This window comes from Hylobates moloch, unplaced genomic scaffold (genome assembly GCF_009828535.3).
Source record: "Hylobates moloch isolate HMO894 unplaced genomic scaffold, HMol_V3 SCAFFOLD_6, whole genome shotgun sequence".
Classification (NCBI taxonomy): domain Eukaryota; kingdom Metazoa; phylum Chordata; class Mammalia; order Primates; family Hylobatidae; genus Hylobates; species Hylobates moloch.
In genome coordinates, this window is record NW_026652281.1 from 149497540 (window position 1) to 149520535 (window position 22996).

The following is a 22996-nucleotide window of genomic DNA, read 5'->3' on the forward strand; positions in this document are numbered from 1 at the left end:
AAAAAAAAAAAAAAAAAAAAAAAAAAAAAAAAAAAGAAACAGTGTATACAAACACGCCTTACAGTTCCAGAAATCAGTACATGCTTAAAGTAATGATGACCAGTTGATAATAATAGTACAGAGGCTGGGCGCAGTGGCTTATGCCTGTAATCCCAGCACTTTGGGAGGCCAAAGTGGGCAAATCATGAGGTGAGGAGATCGAGACCATCCTAGCCAACATGGTGAAACCCCGTCTCTGCTAAAAATACAAAAAAAAAAAAAAAAAAAAAAAAAAAAAAAAAAGCAAGGCATGGTGGCACGCACTTGTAGTCCCAGCTATTCGGGAGGGTGGGGCAGGAGAATTGCTTGAACCTGGGAGGCGGAGGTTGCAGTGAGCCGAGATCTCACTACTGCCCTTCAGCCTGGGCAACAGAGTAAGACTCCGTCTCAGTAATAATAATAATAGCACAGAATATCATTTTTGAACACGTAGACTATACCAGGTAAGGTGCAAAGCCCGGCCATTTCTCAGGATGGAGCATGCAGATTATTTGCTCAGAATGGATTTTTCAGGATGCTGATTCCTGCTGAGTTTGACTTTGAGGAAGTGAAGCTGAGGAATCTTTCGACAAGCTCCCTTGTGAATCATTAAGATCATTAAAATTTGAGAGCCATTGATTAGGAAGCATGGATTACAAGGCGCTGAAGAATCCCACGTGGCCCAAATGATACTGAATGAGAGAAGGAATGGACATTGAAGACCAGGGACTTGGAGAAGTATGTCCCCATGATGGGAATCTTGGATTCAGAAACTCACCTTAGAGGAGGAAGTGTTTGCAGGTATGAGAGGGTGAGACAGTTGGATCATGTTTGGCGTGGTTAAAACAGTATGATGGGGCTGGGCACGGTGGCTCATGCCTGTAATCCCAGCACTTTGGGAGGCCAAGGTGGGTGGATCACCTGAGGTCAGGAGTTCAAGACCAGCCTGGCCAACATGGTGAAACCCTGTCTCCACTAAAAATACAAAAGTTAGCTGGCAGTACATGCCTGTAATCCCAGCTACTCGGGAGGCTGAGATACAATAATCGCTTGAGACTGGGAGGCAGAGGTTGCAGTGAGCCAAGATTGTGCCATTGCACTCCAGTCTGGGTGACAAGAGTGAAACTCCATCTCAAAAAACAGAACAAAACAAAAACAGTGTGATGGGGAATGGTGAGTGTTAGACTTCTAGGTAAGACCTGAAGGAAGGTCATGGGGCAGAAATGTAGAGAGAGGGCAAGTAGCCCGCAAAGAGAAAGCCAGGTTTGGTTCCTGATCATAGTCCCATTGCCATCCCATCCCATGAGGCAGATGCCCCTCCAACCCCAGCCGGGAAGCCCATACCATTGCCAGTCCTGTTACGATCAAGCACTCTTGGTTTGCAAGAAGTTGGGTGAACCTGCTCCTATGGGGGCCCAGAACACCGCATGACTTTTTCCCTTCTCTCTGTTTTTTGTTTGTTTGTTTTTTTGCGACAGTCTCGCTCTGTCCTCCAGGCTGGAGCATAGTGGTGCGATCACAGCTCACCGCAGCCTTAAACTCCCAGGCTCAAGCAATCCTTCCACTTCAGCCTCCCAAGTAGCTGGGACTGTAGGTGTGCACCACCACACCTATTTTTTTTTTTTTTAACTTTGAGTAGAGGAAAGGTCTTGCTATGTTGCCCAGGCTGGTCTCAAACTCTTAGGTTCAACAGATCCTCCTGCCTTGGCCTCCCAAAGTGCTGGGATTACAGGTGTGAGCCACCACACCCTGTTTTTTTACTTCTAATAGGTACACAGATTAATATATTAATGACCATTATTCCTAAGCAAGGTCTGCAAGAAGGTCATTATATTGTTTCCTCCAAGGAAGGTTGAATATTTCATGTAAATCCCTTCCCTCCAAGTTCTTTTGTTCGGGGACTCTGCTGGTTTTCTTCTCTCCTTAGGAAGGCAGGGTGGTGATGTCCTGTTAGTCACCTGGGAACAAGGGGCTCCACATTGGGGTTGATTTTGCTTGGGCACTGCCTTTGGGAAAGCAGTAAAACATTAGGCAGTGCGCTCCACCTCCCAGGAGCAGATGGCTTGGGCAGTCCCTGCGGCCCAAATGTGGCTGCATTTTTTTTTTTTTTTTTTTTGAGACCGAGTCTCGCTCTGTTGCCCAGGCTGGAGTGCAGTGGTGTGATCTCAACTCACTGCAACCTCCACTTCCTGGGTTCAAACAATTCTCCTGCCTCAGCCTCCCAAGTAGCTGGTACAGGCGACCAACACCACACCTGGCTAATTTTTTTTTTTTTTTTTTACTAGAGATGGGGTTTCGCCACATTGGCCAGGCTGGTCCCGAACTCCTGGCCTCAGGTGATCTGCCCGCCTCAGCCTCCCAAAGTGCTGGGATTACAGGCATGAGGCACTGCACCTGGACCTCCGTAGCACACTCTTGACCATCAGGAGGCAATGCCGGCAAGAGGTTCACCATTCTTTGGACATAAAGAAAGCTTTCCCTTGGTTTGTGGACATTGTAGTTAAGAGAATGAAGGTGCACTATGGCTCAGAGAGGCATCACCCCTATTTCTCGGCAGTGCCCAAACACAGCTGGCATAGGTTTCTGTTCTTTGATCCCGAAGATCCCAGGCCACAAAGCTATGTACCCTTTCTCCTGCCAAATAAAATCCATAGACACTGCATCTTCACGATGAAGCTTGAAACCAGTCAAGCACTTTATTAAAAAAAGAAGGAAAAAAGTCTAATGGTAAAGTATATAGCCTATACATGCTACAGCTAGTTGTTCTCACCCCTCCCCTCACATCCTATATACTCGTTTATTTAATGTGTTAAAGGAAACAAAAACCACCACCGGAATGCCAATTTGCCAAGAGGGTAAAGTAAGCGTGGGGATGTCCAGCGCCATCCTATGAGCAGACACGAGGTGGTGGGCAGTCCCCACTGTTCCTGGAGGGAGGTAAGAAATGGCCTGTTACTTGGAAGCTCCCCAAAGCAGGAAATGTGGGTTGTAGTCAAGGTAGCCACAGTTTATCATCACCCCTCTAAGTGTAAGGGGCGCTAACAATAATTACACGGGCACAAAGGCATACATGGGCACACACTTGGGTAAAATGTGGACACCATCGTTGTATTAGTATTGCTTATTGCTGATGTAAGCCTGGTGGGGCACCTTCTTTTTTACATGAATAGGACATCTGAAAGTGAAGGCTACCGCTGTGGCACTGTGTTTGAGGACAGAAGAGGTTGAGCCCCTCATCCCTGATTGGAGCTAAGAAGGCTTACTTTGGAGTCGAGGATAGAAACGGGAAGATGGAATGTTGAAACATGAGGAGGAGCTCGAGAACTTGGCAGAATAGCACCAGAAACCAGATGCCACCCCACGGAGCTGGGCAGTCCAGCCTGTAGAAAGGTGCTCTGAAGGAGGTCCATGAGCAGGCGAGAACTGTGGAGCTTCCGGTTCTAGCTCTGCAGCTCTGCCTGGGACCCTCGTGGAAACTTATTCTAGTTAGGAGCAATTCCTCCAGGCCAAGGGAGGGCGCCCTGCACCCTCAGGCCTCGATGCGTGCTGCTCTACCTCTCATCAGCCCACAGTCTGACACGAGGTCATCTTTGGTCTGTGGTGAGGTATGGGTGTCTGCAGTCTATACAACAGCCCTGCAGAACGGGCCTGGACAACGCTTGGGGGATAAGACAGCCACACATGGCTCAGGCTGTTAGGTGTCCACTGTCACAGTCCAGAGAGAAGGGTATGGCCTCCAAGGGGGCAGCTTAACCCAACATGTAAGACTTGGGCACGATGAAAGGATGGGGGCCCAGCTACGAATGTTTTTTTCTTGATGTCAAGTTGCCAGCTACTGGAAGGTAGGAGCAGTTTCTTCTTTTTCCCACTCTGTGCTGGGTACTTGGGAGAGGCGAAATAAATACCAGACTGTCCACTCCTCAGCCTAAGGTCCTTCTCAAGTCCTGGCATACTCAGCACCTGCTCTTTAACGTGGCATATGTTCCCCCATTGTCTACCTGGTAATGAAATCCTCAGTGGGCGCAAACATTTTAGGGCCAAGAACATTGCCTTGGAAATTGATTCTATGGCGTGGCCTCATGGCAGACGTTTAAAATGACTCCCATAACCTGGCATGGGCTCCAGCAATCCCCCAGTAGGGAAGAGCCATTGAAAGTGGTTTAAGCAGGAGCTCAGCTCTCCCGAAGTCTCAGCTGGGACGACATACACCCAACCAACGGCAAAGAAAGATTCTGAGCAAAAAATGTGAGCAAAGGCCTCTTTTATCAAGAGGTGGTCTTAGACTCAGATTTTCCAAATTTTTGGAGGTACCACAAGCTGTCCATTTGCCCTGGGATGTAAGGTAAAGTAGTCATCACAATTGTGTTAACAAGCAGGGGTGACGGGAAGAAAAAAAAATCTCTGCCCACCTTTTGGGCTGCCATTTGGCCTGTGACCTACTGAAGTGTGTGAGCAAGGGGTGGAGGGAAGAGACACCGAAATTCAGAGGGAGGGTCACTTGATTCCCTGGAAGCCCTCCGCACACTTCCCTGCTAATGGCAGAGAAAAAGTCATGGGCAAAAGGGAAAACACAACAACAACAAAAAAACCAAACAAACCGAAACTCGAGATCTGAGTCCCAGGTTGGCCACTATTTAGACCTTCTCCCTCTGAACCTTAATTTTCTCACTATAGATCAGGGCTGGTCCTGTCCGCCTCACAGGCTTGCCGTAAGGATTAAAGGAGGGAGTGTGTTTAGGCACTGGTCACCTGCCTGGTGCTTGGCACAGCTGTCATGACGGGCCTGGACACTTTCTAGAGCCATGCCTCCAGGGGAGTTCTGCATATGTGCCATCAATTGCTCACAGAATAGCGACCACAGTCCTGGATGGGGTAAATCTAAGTCCCCAGGCAAGGACAGCTAGGAGAGTGACTGGCCACCCCGATCCACCCACTGCCTGGGGAAGCGTCTACCATTGTAGGAAAAGGAGCTGGATACAGACGTCCTCAGGCCATAGATATGACCTGAAGAGAGAATAGTGAACAGAGAGGAATGTGGCTTCAGTACCTGCAGGTCATGTCAGAATAATAATTACCATCATAGCAAAAGAGAATGGCAGATTCTTTCATTTGCAGGAAAACTTCCTGCCTAGAGGAAGGCAGGGTAAGTCTGTTCCTACTCAGCTGACCCCTGGGAGGAAGGAATGAAGTAAGAGAGAAACTCCTTCAGTGAAGTCAGCAGACAGGACTCAAAGCTCTTCCAGCCAGGGATGGAGCCACACACATCCCGGTCTACTCAGCACCTAGCACAGAGTAGACACTCACAAAATATCTGAAAATGTCGCTGAAAGCCAGAGAGCAAATAAAAAAAAATGCGAGTTTTGTTTTTTGAAATGTAGTCAAATCTCACATAGCTTCACAAAAGTTGTTTAAACCAAAGTGGATCATGAACTCAGAAAAACTGCCATGGGGCCTCCTCTCAAGGGAGGGGACCCTCAAGTGGTGGCGGCCCTTCCCCACCTCCCTTCTTCCCCTGGCTGCCATCTGCCCCCAAGGCTCTGGGCACAGGACCAAGTGGCAAGTGGGCCCTGCCCAAGCCTCTCTGGGGAATGGGATTTGCAGGCCGACTGGAGGAAGGGACTAAAAATGCTACAGGTGATCAGAGGAAGCTCCTCCTCATGCAGAAGCAGCCAGCGCCCACATGGTAAAGGGGTGGAGCTGGGAGGCGGGGCAGAAGAGGGCTGTTCAAGCAAAACTTTGGCATTGCAGGTAGACACTGAGCATCCCCCCAAAAAACTGGCTTTGTGGGTCCAAAAGTATCTCGGCTGATGAACACTGTGAACTGGAGATCTCTGGGGCAGGGCAGGGCGGGGAGGGGCAGGGCAGGGCAGGGCAGGGCAGGGCAGGGCGGGATGGGGAAGGGCAGGGCAGGGCAGGGCTGCCTCGGTCGGGTAGAATGGGAAGGGGTTCTGCTCTGTTCTCTTACTGTGGCTGGCAGCTAGAAATGCTGGGTCCTGACTTTGCTTCTGCAGTGACTTAGTCATGCCTCTCCAGGCCTCAGTTTGACAGATGACCACATCTGCCCTGGGTTTCTTCCAGGGAGAAAACAGATTTGGCGGTGTGTGAAAAAAGAAAAAATATTACAAATGCCGGAGAGGCATAGGAAGCAGCTCTGCCTGGCCCTTGGTTACCTGCCTCCATGTGGGACCGCTGCATGCTATGCTTAGCCCCTCCAGGCTGGCCTGGAGGCCACCTCTGCTCCCGTTGCTCCATAAGCTCTATTCCCCAGGGGCAACAGCTTAGAAGCAGGGAACAGGGCTCTGTGCCAACCACCGGGACCCTGGCATTCTCCTGTCATGGAAACGCAGCTGTTGAGTCCAGGGCAGCCTTTGGTATAAGCTGCTGTGGGCTGGAGGGATGGTAGGTGTGGGAGGAGCCACGAATGTCCCCTCACCCCCATCACAATGAAGCCACTTGGCCACCACTTAGCCAGCTTCTATCTCTTCCCTGCCTGGTTTGTCTTTTACAGAGGGGAGGGCACAGGCACTGAAGTCAGGCAGACCTGGACTCAAATCCTCTTCCCTCTTCTTCCTGGCTGGTGTGTCCTTGGGCCCATGGAGCCTGAGTTTCCTCATCTATAAAGGGAGGTTGGGAGGATCAAAGCATGAATGCAAAGTGCCAAGTACAGTGTTTGGCACCCAGGAGGCACTCAGCAAAGGGGTGCTCACAAGGGCACAACTTGTGAATGGGCCTCTTATTCAAACAAACTTTGAGATTCTTGCTTTAGGTAGGCAAACATGAAATGCTCCAAGTTGGGGTGGGAATTCTCATTGAAAAGCCCTGGAGGGACCGGAGCCTGCAGCAGGAAAGTGCAGCATACGCGGGGCTGGAGCCACCCTTCAGGGCTGACCGTGGTCCCAAGATAGAAGGTGGGAGGCAGGGCGGCCGAGCGCACCTCCAGGCCCACTCCTGGGGGAGCCGCATACAGTGGAACCTCAGAGGCCCATGGGCCTGAGGCTTTGGGGAAGGGGACACTTTCCCTGGGACTGGCAATGGAATGCATTTCTTCAGGATGAAGTTCCTTCTGGTACCAGGCAATTTAGGAGGAGTGAATAAAGCCAGTGGGCTTTTAGAAACATGAAAAAGTTGGAGCAAAAGTCGTCATGGACTGGGTGGGCTGCCCCTTACTGTGCCATGTCCAAGCCATGAGAGACCCTTGCTGGAGTTTCTCCAGGCGATGGGATCCAGTCCTGGAAGCCCTGGAGAGTCCTGGTCCCACTGCTGGGTGGCAATGCCATTGGCCAGGAGTTCTCTTAAGGCAGGGATGCTGACATGGACAGAAAACAAAGGCTGTGGGTTCTGAGCCTCCAGCGATGCTGTGATAGGAGGGATCAGGCCCAGGGGCGCCCGAGGTGTCCGAAACTCACTCTCCACCCATGGGAGGCAAGAAGTCACAGTACCCCAGAGTCTGTCTGCCTTGGAAGCTGCGTGGAGAATGATAAATTAAGAGGCGTATTAAATATGTGGGTAAAGCCAGCAAGGACCAGCGGGCCCTCTAGGCAGAAAGGGAGTCTCGGCTATGGCTTCTTTCTGAGATAGTTGGAAGGAATCCACCCTTCCCAGGAAGGGGCTCCGCTCAGGACCTGGCAGAACCACCAGCCACTGCTGTTCTTCTCCCGGACTTCAAACACTGTCCCCTCCTGGAAGCTGCTAGTATCTTTGTCTCCTTCAAAGTCGGCCACGGCCACATACAAAGAGTCCTTCAGGCCGTCGGCATTGGGAACAGAGGCTGCAGCTGCTTTCTCCCTGTTTTCTCCAATCTTGCCGGTCCCCCGTGGCCCCAGGCTGCCTTTGCCTCGCGTGTCATCCTGGCCCCCCAAAGAGTTGGAGAGAAAAGGTTTGGCTTTTGGAGGGACGAGGAGAGCACGAGCTGGGGTGGGAGCTGCCCTGCTTTCGTGGCCTTCGCACTGTGGACCTCTGACCTCCGGGAGGGGCCTGGATGACGAGGAGGTTTTCTTTGGGGGAGGTGGTCTCCGGGGTGGGACCACAGGTCTCTGCTGGGGAGCCTCTTGGAGAGGAACAGGCACGCTCTTAGACACAGGATCTGTGGTCTTGGCTGGCCTCGGAGGGGCTCTGCAGGAAATCTCTTTCGGGCTGAGACCATCCTGTTTGCCCGTCCTGTCCTGGGCGCGGCCAGGCCCCTCTCCTGGGAGGAAGCTTCGGCTGAAGGCCGCGTCTTGGCCCCCTACAGCCTGGGGGCCCTCCCCATCCAACAAGGACTTGTCTTGGGGCTTGGCAGGCCTGAGCTTACTCCTGAGGTTGCAGATGTCGACTTGGTCTTCACCCTGAGGTGGCTCCGTTTTGGGGGAAGGAGCTGGTTTTGGCCTAACCTGAGGTCTGGACTTCAAGAAGGGATTCTGGGGAGTGGCATCTGGCTTCTCCTCCGGCAGGTCAGTTTTGGATTTGGAGATGGGCCGGAGGTTGGGCTTCTTCACTTCCTTGGCCAAGACCTTGTGGCCACACTCCAGCCCCATGTCATTTTTCAGCTGGAACAGTTTGCTTTTGTCAGGTTTGGGCTCTGGCCTCCTGCTGTCCCGGGCTGGTGGGGTGTGTTTGGCTGGCATCATCGGCAAAATCATGCCCGGAGGCTTGGGGGCGGGGCCCCGGAGCTGCTCCGTCCTCTGCCGCTCCCGCTCCAGCAGCTCCCCCTCCGACTTGATGATGGATTCTTTCCGCGGAGGGAGGCTGGGCTTCTCCTCCACGTCGGGGTCTGAGATCTCCTCGTAGCCTGCTGACGCAGACATGTCTGAAGATGCCTTCCTCAGGACATCCTTACTACCCTTCCAGTCTTTAGACCATGGCAACCCCGAGTCCATGGCACCATGCGGTGCATCAGGCAGGGGCCGGGAGGGGCCCGTGGCTTCGCTGCCCGTGTTGTTCTCTGGCGCTGCTGCTTCCCCCAGCCGGAGCTGGGTCACCTCGTGGGGCAGGGGAGCCAGAAAGTTGGGTCTCGACGCGTTGCTGGTCTTCTTGTACTTGTCAATGAAGGTTGCCGGGGCCCATCCTTCCTTATCTTCAATCTGAATGTACCACCAGCCACTCAAGTTTTTCTCGATCACCTGCAAGGGAGGACAGAGAAAGGCACTTGGGTACGATGCCAGGGCCAGCAGATGGAATGGTTTGGCAGAAGCCATGTGCAACTGGAGCTCTAGAAGCTGTCACTGTGTACTCAGCAGCTCCTGACAAGGTCTACAGGGACCAATGGAGATGTGACCATGTTCTGGGAATATCTTACATGGGGGGAGATTCTTGTCGGACTGGATTCCCCCTAAAGCAGTCCATGAGATGTGGTCTTGGGTATAGGTACTCAATTTGAGAGTTGGTCCTAGGAAATACAAGTAAGGAAGTAGAGAGAGAAAGAAGGGAAAGGGAGAGGCCAATTATGAGCAAGTTATTGCTCGGGGCCGTGGGGCTTGATCTGCCAGGGACCCTCTGAGAGACCACAAAGACAGTGCCTCAGAACGGGTCCCTCTGGGGATGCATGCATTTATCTATTGACTCCCAGCCCCTCCCTACCCAGGGTATTAACTCCTCTCCCCTTCTGGGAAGCTGTCGGCTTGCAGGGACCTGTGTGTAGGCGCAGGTGAATTCAGGTGGATCAGAGGCACCGGCGGCGTCTGCTATAATTCTAAAGACAAGGCAGAAGTCAAAGCTACCCTTGATCCTGGCTTCTTTGGCTGAGCATCGGATGAAGAAGTTATCTGGCATTTATAGAGGCCACAACATATGAAAGATACCTACCTTTTTTTTGAGACAGTCTTGCTCTGTCACCCAGGCTTGTAGTGCAGTGGCATGATATCGGCTCACTGCAACCTCCGCCTCCCAGGTTCAAGCAATTCTCATGCCTTAGTCTCCCAAGTAGCTGGGATTACAACCACACCTGGCTAATTTTTGTATTTTTAGTAGAGATGGGGTTTTACCATGTTGGCCAGGCTGGTCTCGAACTCCTGGCCTCAGGCGATCTGCCTGCCTCGGCCTCCCAAAGTGCTGGGATTACAGGTGTGAGCCACTGTGCCTGGCCTGAAAAATACCTATCTTTGAACACAGGAATCACACTCGGCTCAAAGAGATGCTCGTGTTTATATACAGGGGACCTGGAGCTGGTGGAGTAGATTTTCATCTTGTCCCCACTTCCCTGTGGGATACACGCCTGTTGGATGGAATGGTGGGTGGAATCACCCATGTTGTTTAAGATCTTGTTCTCTGTCTCTTTTTTGTCCAGCACTGCGTGGCTGAATTCACACAGGTGAAAGGTGTGCTCGCTATCATGGGCTGAATTGTGTCCCCCTATACAAATTCGTATGTTGAAGCCCTAACCCCCAATACCTCCTAATGTGACTGTACTTGGAAATAGGGCCTTTAAAGAGGTGGTTAAGGTTAAAATGGGTCATTAAGGTGGGCTGAGTTTGGATGTATGTCCCCACCCAAGTCTCATGTTGAAATGTGATCCCCAATGATGGAGGTGAGGCCTGGTGGGAGGTGTTTGGGTTATGGGGGCAGATCCCTCATGAATGGCTTGGTGTCCTTCCCATGGTTATGAGTTCCCATGAGATCTGGTTGTTTAAAAGTGTGTGGTGTCTCCTCGCCACTCTCTCTTGCTCCTGCTCTTGCTATGTGATGTGCCTACTCCTGCTTTGCCTTCGGCCATGAGTGACCCTGAGCCTTCCCAGAAGGCAAGCAGATGCTGGCACCATGCTTTCTGTACAGCACGCCCAACTATGAGTCAAGTAAACCTCTTTTCTTTATAAATTACCCAGTCTCAGGTATTTCTTTTTCTTTCTTTTTTTTTTTTTTTTTTTTGAGACGGAGTCTTGCTCTGTCGCCCAGGCTGGAGTGCAGTGGCACTGTCTTGGCTCACTGCCAGCTCCACCTCCTGGGTTCACGCCATTCTCCTGCCTCAGCCTCCCAAGTAGCTGGGACTACAGGCGCCTGCCACCATGCCCGGCTAATTTTTTTTTTCTTTTTCTTTTTTTATTAATTTTTTTTGCACTTTTTTTTTTTTTTTTTGTATTTTTAGTAGAGATGGGGTTTCACCGTGTCAGCCAGGATGGTCTCGATCTCCTGACCTCGTGATCTGCCCTCCTTGGCCTCCCAAAGTGCTGGGATTACAGGCATGAGTCACCGTGCCTGGACAGGTATTTCTTTATAGCAATGCAGGAATGGCCTAATACATGGGCCCTAATTCAATATGACTGATGTCCAAATAAGAAGAGGAGATTAGAAAACACACAGGGACGGAGGGATGACCACGTGAGAAACAGCGAGAAGGCGTCCATACGGAAGCCAGGGAGAGAGGACACAGGAGAAACCAAACCTGCTGACACCTTGATCTTGAACTTCTGGCTTCCCAAACTGTGAGACAATAAACTGCAGTTGTTTAAACCACCCAGTCTGGTATTTTGTTATGGCAGCCATCACAGACATACACTGCAATTCCCTGGTAGGCTCTCTCTGGACTTGGAAGACCTGATGAACACTCATGACACCCTGTGAGTTGGGAACTGTCACCTCATTTTACACATGCAGAACGGAGCCTCAGGAGAGCTGAGGAACACGCAGCAGGTCCTGTAGAAAGCCCGTCGATCGGAGAGAGTCAAAGGCAGGGAGGTGGGCTTCAGAGTCATCTAATCTTGCCTCTCAGAAAAGAGACCCCTGGCCGGGCGCAGTGGCTCACATTTGTAATCCCAGCACTTTGGGAGGCCAAGGCGGGTGGATGACCTGAGGTCAGGAGTTTGAGACCAGCCTGGCCAACATGGTGAAACCCTGCGTCTACCAAAAATACGAAAAGTTAGCCAGGTGTGGTGGCAGATGCCTGTAATCCCAGCTACTCGGGAGGCTGAGGCAGGAGAAACGCTTGAACCTGGGAGGCAGAAGTTGCAGTGAGCCGAGATGGTGCCATTGCACTCCAGCCTGGGTAACAGAGCAAGACTGTCTCAAAAAAAAAAAAAAAAAAGATGCTGCTTGGAGAAGGGCTGTGTCCGGGGTGAGAAACTGCAGAAGGAGCAAAGATGGCTGCGGGTACTTTGTGGCCCTTCTGGGAGAGGGATGGCAGCCACAGACTCAGCGCCAGGACGCAAATGCTGGGCTCCTGGGCCTGTAGTCCTGGGTTTTGGTCTTGGCTCTGCCACTTACTGCCTGAGTGGCCTGGGGCAAACCACGTGCCTCAGATTCCACATCACAGAAGGAAAATGCTAAGAACAATTTAACACCCACTTGTAGAATTTTTGGAGCCACAAGAGCTAATGCATACAACAGCACTTGATAAATGCTGTGCACTTGGTAAATGCTCCTGTGATTAAATTAGAGTGGAGGTCACTGAGCCAGCGGGATGCACTTGACCGGCAGCACTTAATGAGTCCCACTGGAATCTCCAGGAAAGGCCACTGATAAATGTAAGCTCTTTATGTGAGGATGACCGGCATCTTATCAACACTTGATAGCTCTGGTAAAAATTACAGGCCACACTGGGCATACAAGTCATTGTCAGCACACCCATGAATTCAACACTAATACTTAAGTCTGTATGTGAGGAACTGAAAATAGGGTAATCAATATTAGATGTATCAGTAAGATTTGTCAAGGTTACACTCCTTGCAAAGTATTGTGGTAGAAGCTTTGAAACATGTATGTTCTGAACCATGATGAATGGGCGTTTTCGTTTACTAGAGGGAAGCCAAGAGCTACTATGAATAAAAGCAAATGCAAGATCAGAAACCGGGTGCGGTGGCTCATGCCTGTAATCCCAGCACTTTGGGAGGCTTAGGTGGGCGGATCACTTGAGGTCAGGAGTTTGAGACTAGCCTGGCCAACATGGCGAAACCTTGTCTCTACTAAAAATACAAAAAAAAATTAGCTGGGCATGATGGCGGGTGCCTGTAATCCCAGCTACTTGGGGGGCTGAGGCAAGAGAATCATCTGAACCTGGGAGGCAGAGGTTGCAGTGAGTGAAGATGACACCATTGCACTCCAGACTGGGAAACAGAGCAAGACAGAGCAAGACTCCATCAACAAAACAAAACAAAACAACAACAACAGCAACAAAAAAATCACAAGAATGAGGGGAAAGAAAAGAGCATGGGCTTTAAAACCAGACAGACCTGGTTTCAAATCCCAACTCCATTGCTTACTAGCTGTGTTACTAGAGGTAATTAATTTACCTAACCCCTCTGAGTCTCATCTACAAAACATGCTGATAGAAAAAAAAAAAGAAAAACCAACCAACCAACCAACCAACCAACCCCATACTGCAGGTATTGACCTCTTGGGACTTCTGTGAAGATCAGTTATCAAGGAGGTAAGGTATCTGACACAGAAGAGGTGCCTCAGAAGAGGTGCCTATATCATCATCATCATCATCATCATCATCATCATCATAACACAGCCTGAAGATAAATAGCCTAGACAAGTAACTTAAGGTGTTTCTGGTAGCCCTACTGCTAGAATGCTGGGTTCCATTAATGAATTTTGAAGGCTAAGATTATGTTGCAATGAGCCAGGAAGCAAAACTGGAGAAGAGAAAAACTGAGCATATGGATCTATCATAAGAAAACAACATCTAGCCAGGTGCAGTGGCTCACGCCTGTAATCCCAGAACTCTGGGAGGCCGAGGTGGGCAGATCACCTGAGGTCAGGAGTTCGAGACCAGCCTGGCCAACATGGCAAAACCCTGTTTCTACTAAAAATACAAAAATTAGCCGGGCGTCATGGTGGGCGCCTGTAATCCCAGCTACTCGAGAGGCTGAGGCAGGAGAATCACCTGAACCTGGGAGGCGGAGGTTGAAGTGAGCTGAGATTGAGCCATTGCACTCCAGCCTGGGCAGCAACAGAGGAGCGAGGCTCTGTCTCAAAAAAAAAAAAAAAAGATAATGTCTCAGATAACCCTTACATTGTGATACACTAGGCACTCAATACATGTGTATAGAATGAATGAGTATGAAGGAGCAGGTTTTTCTATAATGGATTAAAACATAACTCAGAATTTCCCCAAATCTCATTCCTTTAGCCCTTGACTCAGATAACAACAAAGTGAAAACAGAAAAGGCTGTCCTTCTAGTGAAACATCAAGACACTTCACTGCCTCTGGAAGCAGAGGCCAGAGGATGCAGAACTAGCCTCTTGACTGTAGTACACAGCAAGGCCTGGGCCAGATGTTGTACCTGGTGGAGCTGTTGGCAAGCTGGAGTACGGGAAAAGGAAGGAGGAGGATGGAAGAAAGGAAGGAAGGAGGATGGAGGAAAGGAAGGAAGGAGGGAGAGAAGAAAGGAGGGAAGGGAGGAAGGAGGAAGGAGGGAGGAAGGAGAGAGAGAGGGAAAGAAGGAGGGAGGGAAGGAGGGAAGGAAGAAGGGAAGGAAAGAACAAAGGAAGGAGGGAGGAGGAAGGAAGAAGGGAGGGAAGGAAAGGAGGGAAGGAAGAAGGGAAAGAAGGAGGGAAGGAAGGAATGAAGGCGGGCAGGCAGGCAGGCTATAGTCCTCCCTGGAAAATAGCCAGGAAGGAAGGGAGGGGCCCTAGAGAGGTACGCTGGAGTGAACTGATCAGTGGTGCCCACTGCCCTGGGCCATCAGATAGTGCTCTGTGCCAGGGACCAGAGCTGTGTTCTTTAAAGGAAAAAGGAGGGCGACGACAACTCTTCAGGGCCTAGAAAAGCAGCTGCCACACACAACCATAGTAGGAGATCCAGGAGTATTTTATTTGTTGCAGAGATGAATAAATTAAACCTCGGCCTCCCAAGGTGAGGTGGGGAGGGTCTGACCAACTCTTATGCATGACAGAGTGAATTTGGTGATACCTGTGATTGGCTCACCTGCTTTGGAAAGTGTCTCAAGAACCATCTTTGCCAAAGGTTTCCAAACCCTGGCCCTAGCTGCCATCCCCTTACTTACAGGTTTTCTTGGAAACATGAGAAAGAAATATTTTGAAGCTCTAACCCCATGAGGAAAGGAAAGAGAAATGCAGGAAGAGAATCCGGGGAACAAAGTAGAGAAACAGAGGGAGTGGGAAGAAAAGGAGAGAGGAGAAGCAAGAATGGAGGTGGGAGGTGGTAAAGAAAGGCATACAGCCAGTCACACAAGACCACATATTGTGGGATTTCATCTATATGAAATGTCTAAAACAGGCACATCTATGGAGACAGAAAGTGGATTCGTGGCTGCCTAGGGCTGGCAGGTTGAGGGGAAATGGAGGGTGACCGTTGATGGGTAAGGAGTTTCTTTTTGTTCTGGAATTAGATAGTGGTGAGGGTTGTGCAACCCTGTGAATATCATAAGACGCTGAATTTTACACTTCAAATTGGTAAACTGCATGGTATGTGAACTATAAAGCTGTTAATCTCGGCTCCACCTCCGCCCACGCAATGAAGTAGGAGGTGACAGGGGAGAAGTAGGAGGTGATGCCTGGAATCAGGAATCACAAGTAGGCAAAGGAACACCAGGGTGACTCACCTCGACCTTCAGGCCCGCCTGGAAGCTGATGCCGTCTGGGATGGTTGTCTGGAATTCGGCAATGGTGTAATACTCTTCCTCCACTTGGGGCGGGATGGGCGGCTTCGGCAGGTTGAGGCCTCGAGGCTGGTACGATCACACACAGGGTTATCCCCAATGCTAAGCGCACTCCTGCCACCCTGTGTCAGAGGAAGACTAAGGGCCCGGGGCACGCAATCACCCTCAAGGGGGTGCTGGGGACCTAGTTGGATTCTAAGGGACAACACAAATAGGACCACGCAGATTGTCACTCCTCGGTGAGACCTCACTGGCCCATCAGCTTTAGGGCGATGGGAAGAAACATGGGACATTTGGGTACAATCATGAGAATTTGGAGCAAGACAATATTCTCTGAAATAAGAGGCAGTGAGGGTTGTGGAGGGAGCTTACGTTTGTTAGTAGATCTATCTGGGTTGGAAATACTGATGGTGGGAGTGACTTTGGGCAAATCACCCCCTTCTGGAGCCTCAGTTTTCTCTCCTGCGGAATGGGCATAACAGTGTCTACCTGGTGGGGTTGCTTCAAGTATTAAGTTAGTTAATGTTGTGAGGCACTCAGCACACTGCATGGCACGCAACAGGTGCTTGATAAATGGCAGACATTAAAAAAATACAACCCCAACAGAGCAAGACCCCGTCTCAAAAACTAACGCAAATAAATAAAAAAAAACCCCAAAACCCAACAACCCATTGTTCAAAGTACTGGCTAAAAAGGTACCTAGAGAATTTTACGTAATGGAGTATGAGCGCAGACTATCAGAATGGGACCACAGATGATATTTGTGTCTCATCTCAGCCTGGGCCTCAAGTCGCTTGACTTGAGAACACTGATCTAAGGCCAAGAGAAGGGCCCAGGGAGCAGAAAGCAGGTCCCGAGGCCCAACTGTCACAGGAGCACTCTGGCTCCGTGAGCAAACTGTTTCACCTGCCTGCACCTCAGTCTTTCCACCTGGGAGTGGGACTAGCATTTATACAGCCTGCTTCACAAGGCTGTCATGTGGACAGGAAAGAGAGCATTTCTGGAAGGGCGAGGGGTGTGTGAGGGGCTATAGACACCCCTCACAGCCCTCAAGTCAGTGGCCACTCCCCAGTAGCAAGGGTCCACTCACAATGGTCATGTCCCGGCGAGGAGGGGGTCTCTGCCTCATCTTTGGTGATCCTGTGGAGAAATGAGAGCTTATTACACCGTGCGCTACAGATGAGATTCCTGAGCTGGGCGCCAGGTTGGGTCTATTTTCTCCTGCAGAAGACTGAACACAGGCGTGTGCATGCCGCTGCAACCCTTCCTGCGAGAATAGCCTGGGCACGAAGGAGCTGCTCACGCGTGGCTCATAGTTGGCTCAGGATTCTCTCGACGTAGCTTTTCTTGGATCTTTTCTACACAGGAATGAAAGGGGATGGTGCTGGATCCTCAAGTCATAGAAATTCTCCAGAAAGGGCCAAAAGCAAAGTCTTCAGAATAACACAGAGATGGGTCCCAATCCAGCTCTGAGGCTCACAGCTGCTGGCATTGGACAGATGATTGGATTCTCTGAGCCACAAGGCCCTCATCTGTAGAACTGGCATAATGTGTGTCACCCAGGGCAGGGTGAGGATGAAAGGAAACATCTGTGAAGCTCCTGGCATGGGGCAGGCATGCAGTGAACGTTAACTGCACCTGGTTTTGTGCTCTAGAACAACCCAAACGCAACAATACACAAACACACCGAACCAAACACACTTGGGCTGATGACTCAGGGGTTTATACTCTGGAAGCAGCTGCCCTAGCTCTGGGTCTTCAGGCCCAGGAGGATGAGGACTTTGCAGTGGTCCAAGGCTCCTGGCTAAAGGCAGAATGTTGACCAGGTTCAGCACGGGTCCATACAGAAGGGTAGTTTGGCATCGGGGTGTGGAGGAGACTGCTAATCCCTTAAATTCCCATTTACCTGTCTTCTGTTAGAATAAATAGCAACAGAGTATTGGCCAAGACACTTAGCTGTCTATATGAAAACTTCATTTTCCAGTCACCCTTGCAACCAGGTACTGCCATGTGACTCAGTTCTGGCAGTGGGATGTAAGACAAAGTAGAAAGTGTGTAGCTTCTGAGCTGTGCACAGTAGCCAGTGTGACCACTGTGAGATAGCAGAAAGAATGCAACCTGGGATAGGAAAGCAACACCTCCCCCACTTTTTTTTAAAATGGAGTTTCGCTCTTGTCGCCCAGGCTGGAGTGCAATGGCGCGATCTCGGCTCACTGCAAACTCTGCCTCCTGGGTTCAAGTGATTCTCCTATCTCAGCCTCCCAAGTAGCTGAGATTACAGGTACCTGCCACCAGGCCTGGCTAATTTTTCTATTTTTAGTAGAGAAGGGGTTTCACCATGCTGGCCAGGCTGGTCTTGAACTCCTGACCTCACGTGATCCACCCACCTCGGCCTCCCAAAGTGCTGGGATTACAGGTGTGAGCCACTGTGCCCGGCCAGCAATGCCTCTTGACTCAGATTCTGCAATTCACGGGCTGAATAATCTGGAACAAGTTACCCAGGGTTTCTGGGCCTCTGTTTTCTTATCTGGAGGATGAGGGAGCAGCTGGGCTGCTGTGAGGATGAGGGACGACGTGAGAAGCCTTGAGCACAGAGCTGGCACACAGGGGGCCCTGAGTGTCAGGAACTTGGGCGGGTGTCACTCACTCTGCTTGGCGTCACCGTCAGGCACCGGGCGGCCTTCAAACCGCCCATCCCTCTGGCTGCTGAGCAGCTCCTTCTCCCTGCCCACCGCATTCTGCTGCCGGGAAACACCATCCAAGTCAAGGGCACCCGGGTGGGAGGGAGAGCCGGGGCCTGGCTTCGGGGGCAAGGGCTCCCCACTGTTCTTCTTTAGGTAGGAGGCGGGGGCCCAGCCTTCTTTGCCCTGGTACCTGTGAGGAGGAGGAAGGATGCTGTCAAACTGCTCCGCCAGGCCCAAGGGAAGAAGCCTTGCTCCTACTGGGAATCACATGACAGGTCCCAGGGAGCAGGAACGACGGGTTGTGACTGCCCAGGGCAAGAGGTTGGCACACTGTGCATTTCCTCTTGATGATGCCTCAGCCCTCAGCTTGGCATTTTCAAGGCCTTTCCAACCCGGCCTCTACTTGCCCCTCTCACAGCACCCACCACGTCCCACCCAGCTAGCAGGGCACCAGCCTGGGCTCTGAATCTCTGTGCTTTGCTGCCTCTTCCCAGCAGTCCCAGCTCTGGGGCCAAAGCCTGGCATAGACAGATGGAGCTCTGTTCATGCTGATTAACACGGAGATTAAACATGCTTTCATATGGGATTAGCAGGTTGAGGGCTGGGTCCAGGGCTTGCCAAGTGTCAGCTGGCCATCACTAAACTGCAGAGTGATTGAGACCCTGACAGATCAGCTCAGTGTCCTCCCAAAAGGGAATTCAATGAGTGTCATCATCTCTTAATCCTCTGCAGGAGAGATTCAGTTTTTGAGATAGGGTCTCCCTGTCACCCAGGCCAGAGTGCAGTGGTTCGATCATAGCTCACTGCTGCCTTGAACTCCTGGGCTCAAGCAGTCCTCCCATCTCAGTCTCCTATGTAGCTGGAATTACAGGTACACACCACCATGCCCAGCTATTTATTATTTCTTGTAGAGATGGGGTGTTGCTATGTTGCTCAGGCTGGTCTTGAGCTCCTAGACTCAAGTGATCTTCCTGTCTCGGCCTCCCAAAGTGTTGGGATTATAGGCATGAGCCACCACGCCTGGCCAGAATTCAGTTTAATAGCAATGACCAGAGGGGCCAATCTAGACCAGGGGTGTGCTGCAGTCAGTCACACCAGCTGTGACAGCCAGTTGGGCACATGTCTCCCAATCTCTACATTTAGCGACATCGCATTGATAGCTTGAAATCGACCACGGTGGCAGTATTTGCACCAAGGCAACTGGCAAACACTGTAACTCAGAGTATTTTCCTTGGAGAGCTGGTTGTTAAACATTTACCAGCACCCACAGAACAGGTGGCCAGACCTTTGGGGAAAGTTGAACAGACCCAATGGCAGGGCTGAATCTCTTGTCAAGAATTAATTTAAGAACTAAATAGCACTGGGTTTTAAAGCGAAAAACAAGGTCTTTCTTGACTGGAAGCAAATTTAAAAGGAGGTAGAAATCTGCAGTTTAGTGGCTATCAATCTTAAAATACGCTCTGAGAGGGAATATCCTAATTAGAAAGTGCCAGGCTGTATATAACCCACACCTTCAGTTTGACACAGTTCATTATTTGAGGACACAGAGCCATAAGATGAGAGGCGATGTGCAGTGCTGACTGGGCTCTGGGGTGAGAAGGGAATGGGCTGAAATCCTGACTTCACTTTCTAGCGTCAATCAAATCTTGAGATGACTGCAGCCCTTACTGACATTCTAACTATAACCTCGGGAGAGACCTTGAGTCTAATTAAGCCACTGTTGAATTCCAGAGCCACTAAGTTTTGGGACAATTTATTATGCAGCAAGATAACATACTATTTAATATATGTTTGTCATCCTTTTTAAAAAAGTTTTAAAAAAATTAATGTCTTTAAATTTTAGAGACAGGGTCTTGTTGTGTTGCCTAGGCTGGAGTGGCACCATCACAGCTCATCGCAGCCTCAAACTCTTGGGCTCGAGTGATCCTCCTGCCTCAGCCTCCTGGGTAGCTGGGACTACAGGCATGCATCACCATGCCTGGCTAATTTAAAAGATTTTTGTGTAGAGATGGGATCATGCTATGTTGCCTGGGCTGGTCTTGAATTTCTGGCCTCAACTGATCCTCCTGCCTTACCTCCTAAAGTACTGGGATTACAGGCATGAGCCACTGTGCCAGGCCCACGTTTGCTATTTGATATGGTTTGGCTGTGTCCGCATCGAAATCTCGACTTGAATTTTATCTCCCAGAATTCCCACGTGTTGTGGGAGGGACTCAGGGGGAGGTAACTGAATCATGGGGGCCAGTCTTTCCCATGCTGTTCTCGTGATAGTGAATAAGACTCGCAAGATCTGATGGGTTTATCAGGGGTTTTCACTTTTGCTTCTTCCTCATTTTCTCTTGCCGATGCTATGTAAGAAGTGCTTTTCACCTCCCGCCATGATTCTGAGGCCTCCCAGGCCATGTGGAACTGTAAATCCAGTTCAACCTCTTTTTCTTCCCAGTCTGGCGTATATCTTTATCAGCAGCATGAAAATAGACTAATACACTATTACTATCATTATCTGTCTTCAAATTTAAGTTCTGAGATCTCCCTCAGGAAGCCTTCCTGACCCCCAGGCTGAGGAGGCCCTCTTCTGTGTACCAAAGTCCCCATGCATCCCTCCAACACGGCCAACCACCTGCTCTATCACTGTTTATGAGTTTGTCTTCTGCACCAGGTGGTGTGAGCTACTGTGTCTTGCTCACTGTCGACTCCTCAGCTCCCAGAACAGGGCTGGGCCTGACAGAGATTCTTGGTGTGTGTTTGTTGAATGAATGAATGAATGCAGTGCTACATGCTCAGCCTCTTGGAAATGGCCCGAATGTCCCGCCACACATCACGGCACAGACACTAGATCGCAGGGACCTCCGCTTCCTCTCTTGCCCTAATTTCCTGGGATCACGCCCTGCCTATTGGGGGTGATCAAGGAGGGGTTCCCAGGACTTTCATTACTAAAACTGGGGAAGTCCCAGGCAAGGCAGGATGAGCTGGCCACCCTGCTGCCTGTGAGGCTGATTTCATCACACAGGTGAAAGGGCTGTGAAAGGTGTTTGGAATGCAGATGCCCCGCTTTTACCATTGGACTTTGAGAGATGAGGGCAGATTATCAGCCTAGGATGAATTACAGTCCAGGAGTGTTTATGCACCATCTTGTTCTCAGAATGGGGCGGGAGGGGGCTGTCACTCACATGGGGCAGCTTTGGCCTCCAACTCCTCATTATGAGAAACATCTGGAGATGGAAACCAGCCTTGCTTAACAGGGTTGCTGCTATCTGTGGTTCAGTGTGTTTGGAGAAAGTTTTGCTTATTATGGACTTTTAGGGAAGGATATGGGTAGGGAGGGAGGCCAAACAACACAGAGGAGAAGTATCCTTTTATGGTTCAGGCCGAAACTTCACCCAGATGCAATCACTTACTGACCTCTGTGAAGCCAGAGCCCATGTGACCCCAAACCCACCCAGCAACAGTGGGAGGCAGCAGCTGGTACCTGATCTTCCACCAGCCTTCCAGGTTTTTCTGGATGACCTCGACCACAGCCCCTCTCTCCAGGTTCATTTCATCCTGGTCCCGAGCTGTGTACGGGTAGATGACTGTGTACTTCTCCTCTGTGGGGACAAAAGGAAGCTGGGGTCAGAAGACGACATCAAGAGGCTTGGGATGCCGTGATCCCCTTGCCTGTCGGAGGGAAGATTTCCTTCAGAGATTTCTGGGCAGCCCCCTGGCCCTGATCTAGCTCTGGACAACCCTGTGCAAGCAGCAACAGAACACAGGACAAAGGGTAGATCTCGATCCCTCTGAAACTCCTCAGCGCCACACACTCAGCCTCACCTGCTTCAATCTGTGCTTCGAGTTCACCTTCCCTGACCACCTTATACAGTATTTCCATCCATGGCATTCTCATCCCCCTTATCCCGGTTTATTGTCCCCCACCCATACCAGGAATTACCTTGTAACACAACATATATTTGGCTTATTGATTCTGTTTCGTAAGTGTGTGTCTGTTTCCTCTGCTGGAATATGAGCTCCAGGAAGGCAGGGCTTTGTCTGTCTTGTTCATTCCTATGTCTTCAGCACTGGGCATGGTGCTTGGAATGTTTAGCAAATCAGTCAATATGCAGTAATCGAGCAAGACCTGAAGGCCCGGTGGGAGCCACCTTGCTCACACGGAGGGGGTTAAGCTGTCTGTGGCTCCTTACTAGCTCTTGCAGGTGGAGAGTTCAGGGAGAAGCTGAACTCTGGCAGTGGAGGGTTTCAGGCTGAAATCACTACTGCGGACACGGCTCACGATTTTCATTACCTTGCTGGTAGCTGATCTTCATTTTTTATTAATTATGTTCAAGTCTTTGAATCCAACCATGCTCGAAGCTTCAACTTTCATTCGTGTGACTGGGATGTCTTCTACCCCACTCTCTGCGGTCCCCCGACCCCTGAAACTGTGGGACCATCCTTACGGCCTCACCCTCCTCCCTGAGAGCTGTCCCCAGCTGCGTCCCTCCCACAGTAGCCCTGAAGGGCCTGGGCTTGGCGGGGCGGGTTGCTCATCGTTGCACTCTGGCAGGGTGTCCCACAGAGCTAGAACAGCTCCCACCCCCAGTGTTATCTGCTCTGGCAGCTGAAATGGAGAAAAATGGATGTGTGTCTCAAGGGAGCCCGGCAAAGCGAGGAGAGGGCTCTCCTGTTTTGGTTACATTTCCGCCCCTGGTGAGTGCCTGAGCCAGCTGTGGCCTGGTGTCATGGTTAATATGCTGCTGCAGTCGCTATCTCTTTGAGAAAATACCA

General features: G+C 50.6%; 1 protein-coding gene across 2 annotated transcripts in view; it reads right to left on the reverse strand.

Moving 5' to 3' along the window:
* Window positions 1–2695: 2695 nt before the first annotated feature.
* Window positions 2696–22996, reverse strand: part of SH3PXD2B (SH3 and PX domains 2B) — a 124476-nt gene continuing 104175 nt past the window's right edge. The window contains exons 10-15 of one of the 2 annotated variants that reach the window (XM_058440148.1): window positions 21705–21822; window positions 18199–18425; window positions 16642–16691; window positions 15924–16013; window positions 15495–15620; window positions 2696–9116 (exon numbers count right to left, since the gene is read on the reverse strand). In XM_058440148.1, coding sequence (XP_058296131.1) covers window positions 7575–9116; window positions 15495–15620; window positions 15924–16013; window positions 16642–16691; window positions 18199–18425; window positions 21705–21822 — 2153 coding nt within the window. In that variant the 3' untranslated portion in view covers window positions 2696–7574. The remainder of the gene's footprint in view (window positions 9117–15494; window positions 15621–15923; window positions 16014–16641; window positions 16692–18198; window positions 18426–21704; window positions 21823–22996) is intronic. The other variant, XM_032158633.2, reaches the window with a different exon arrangement.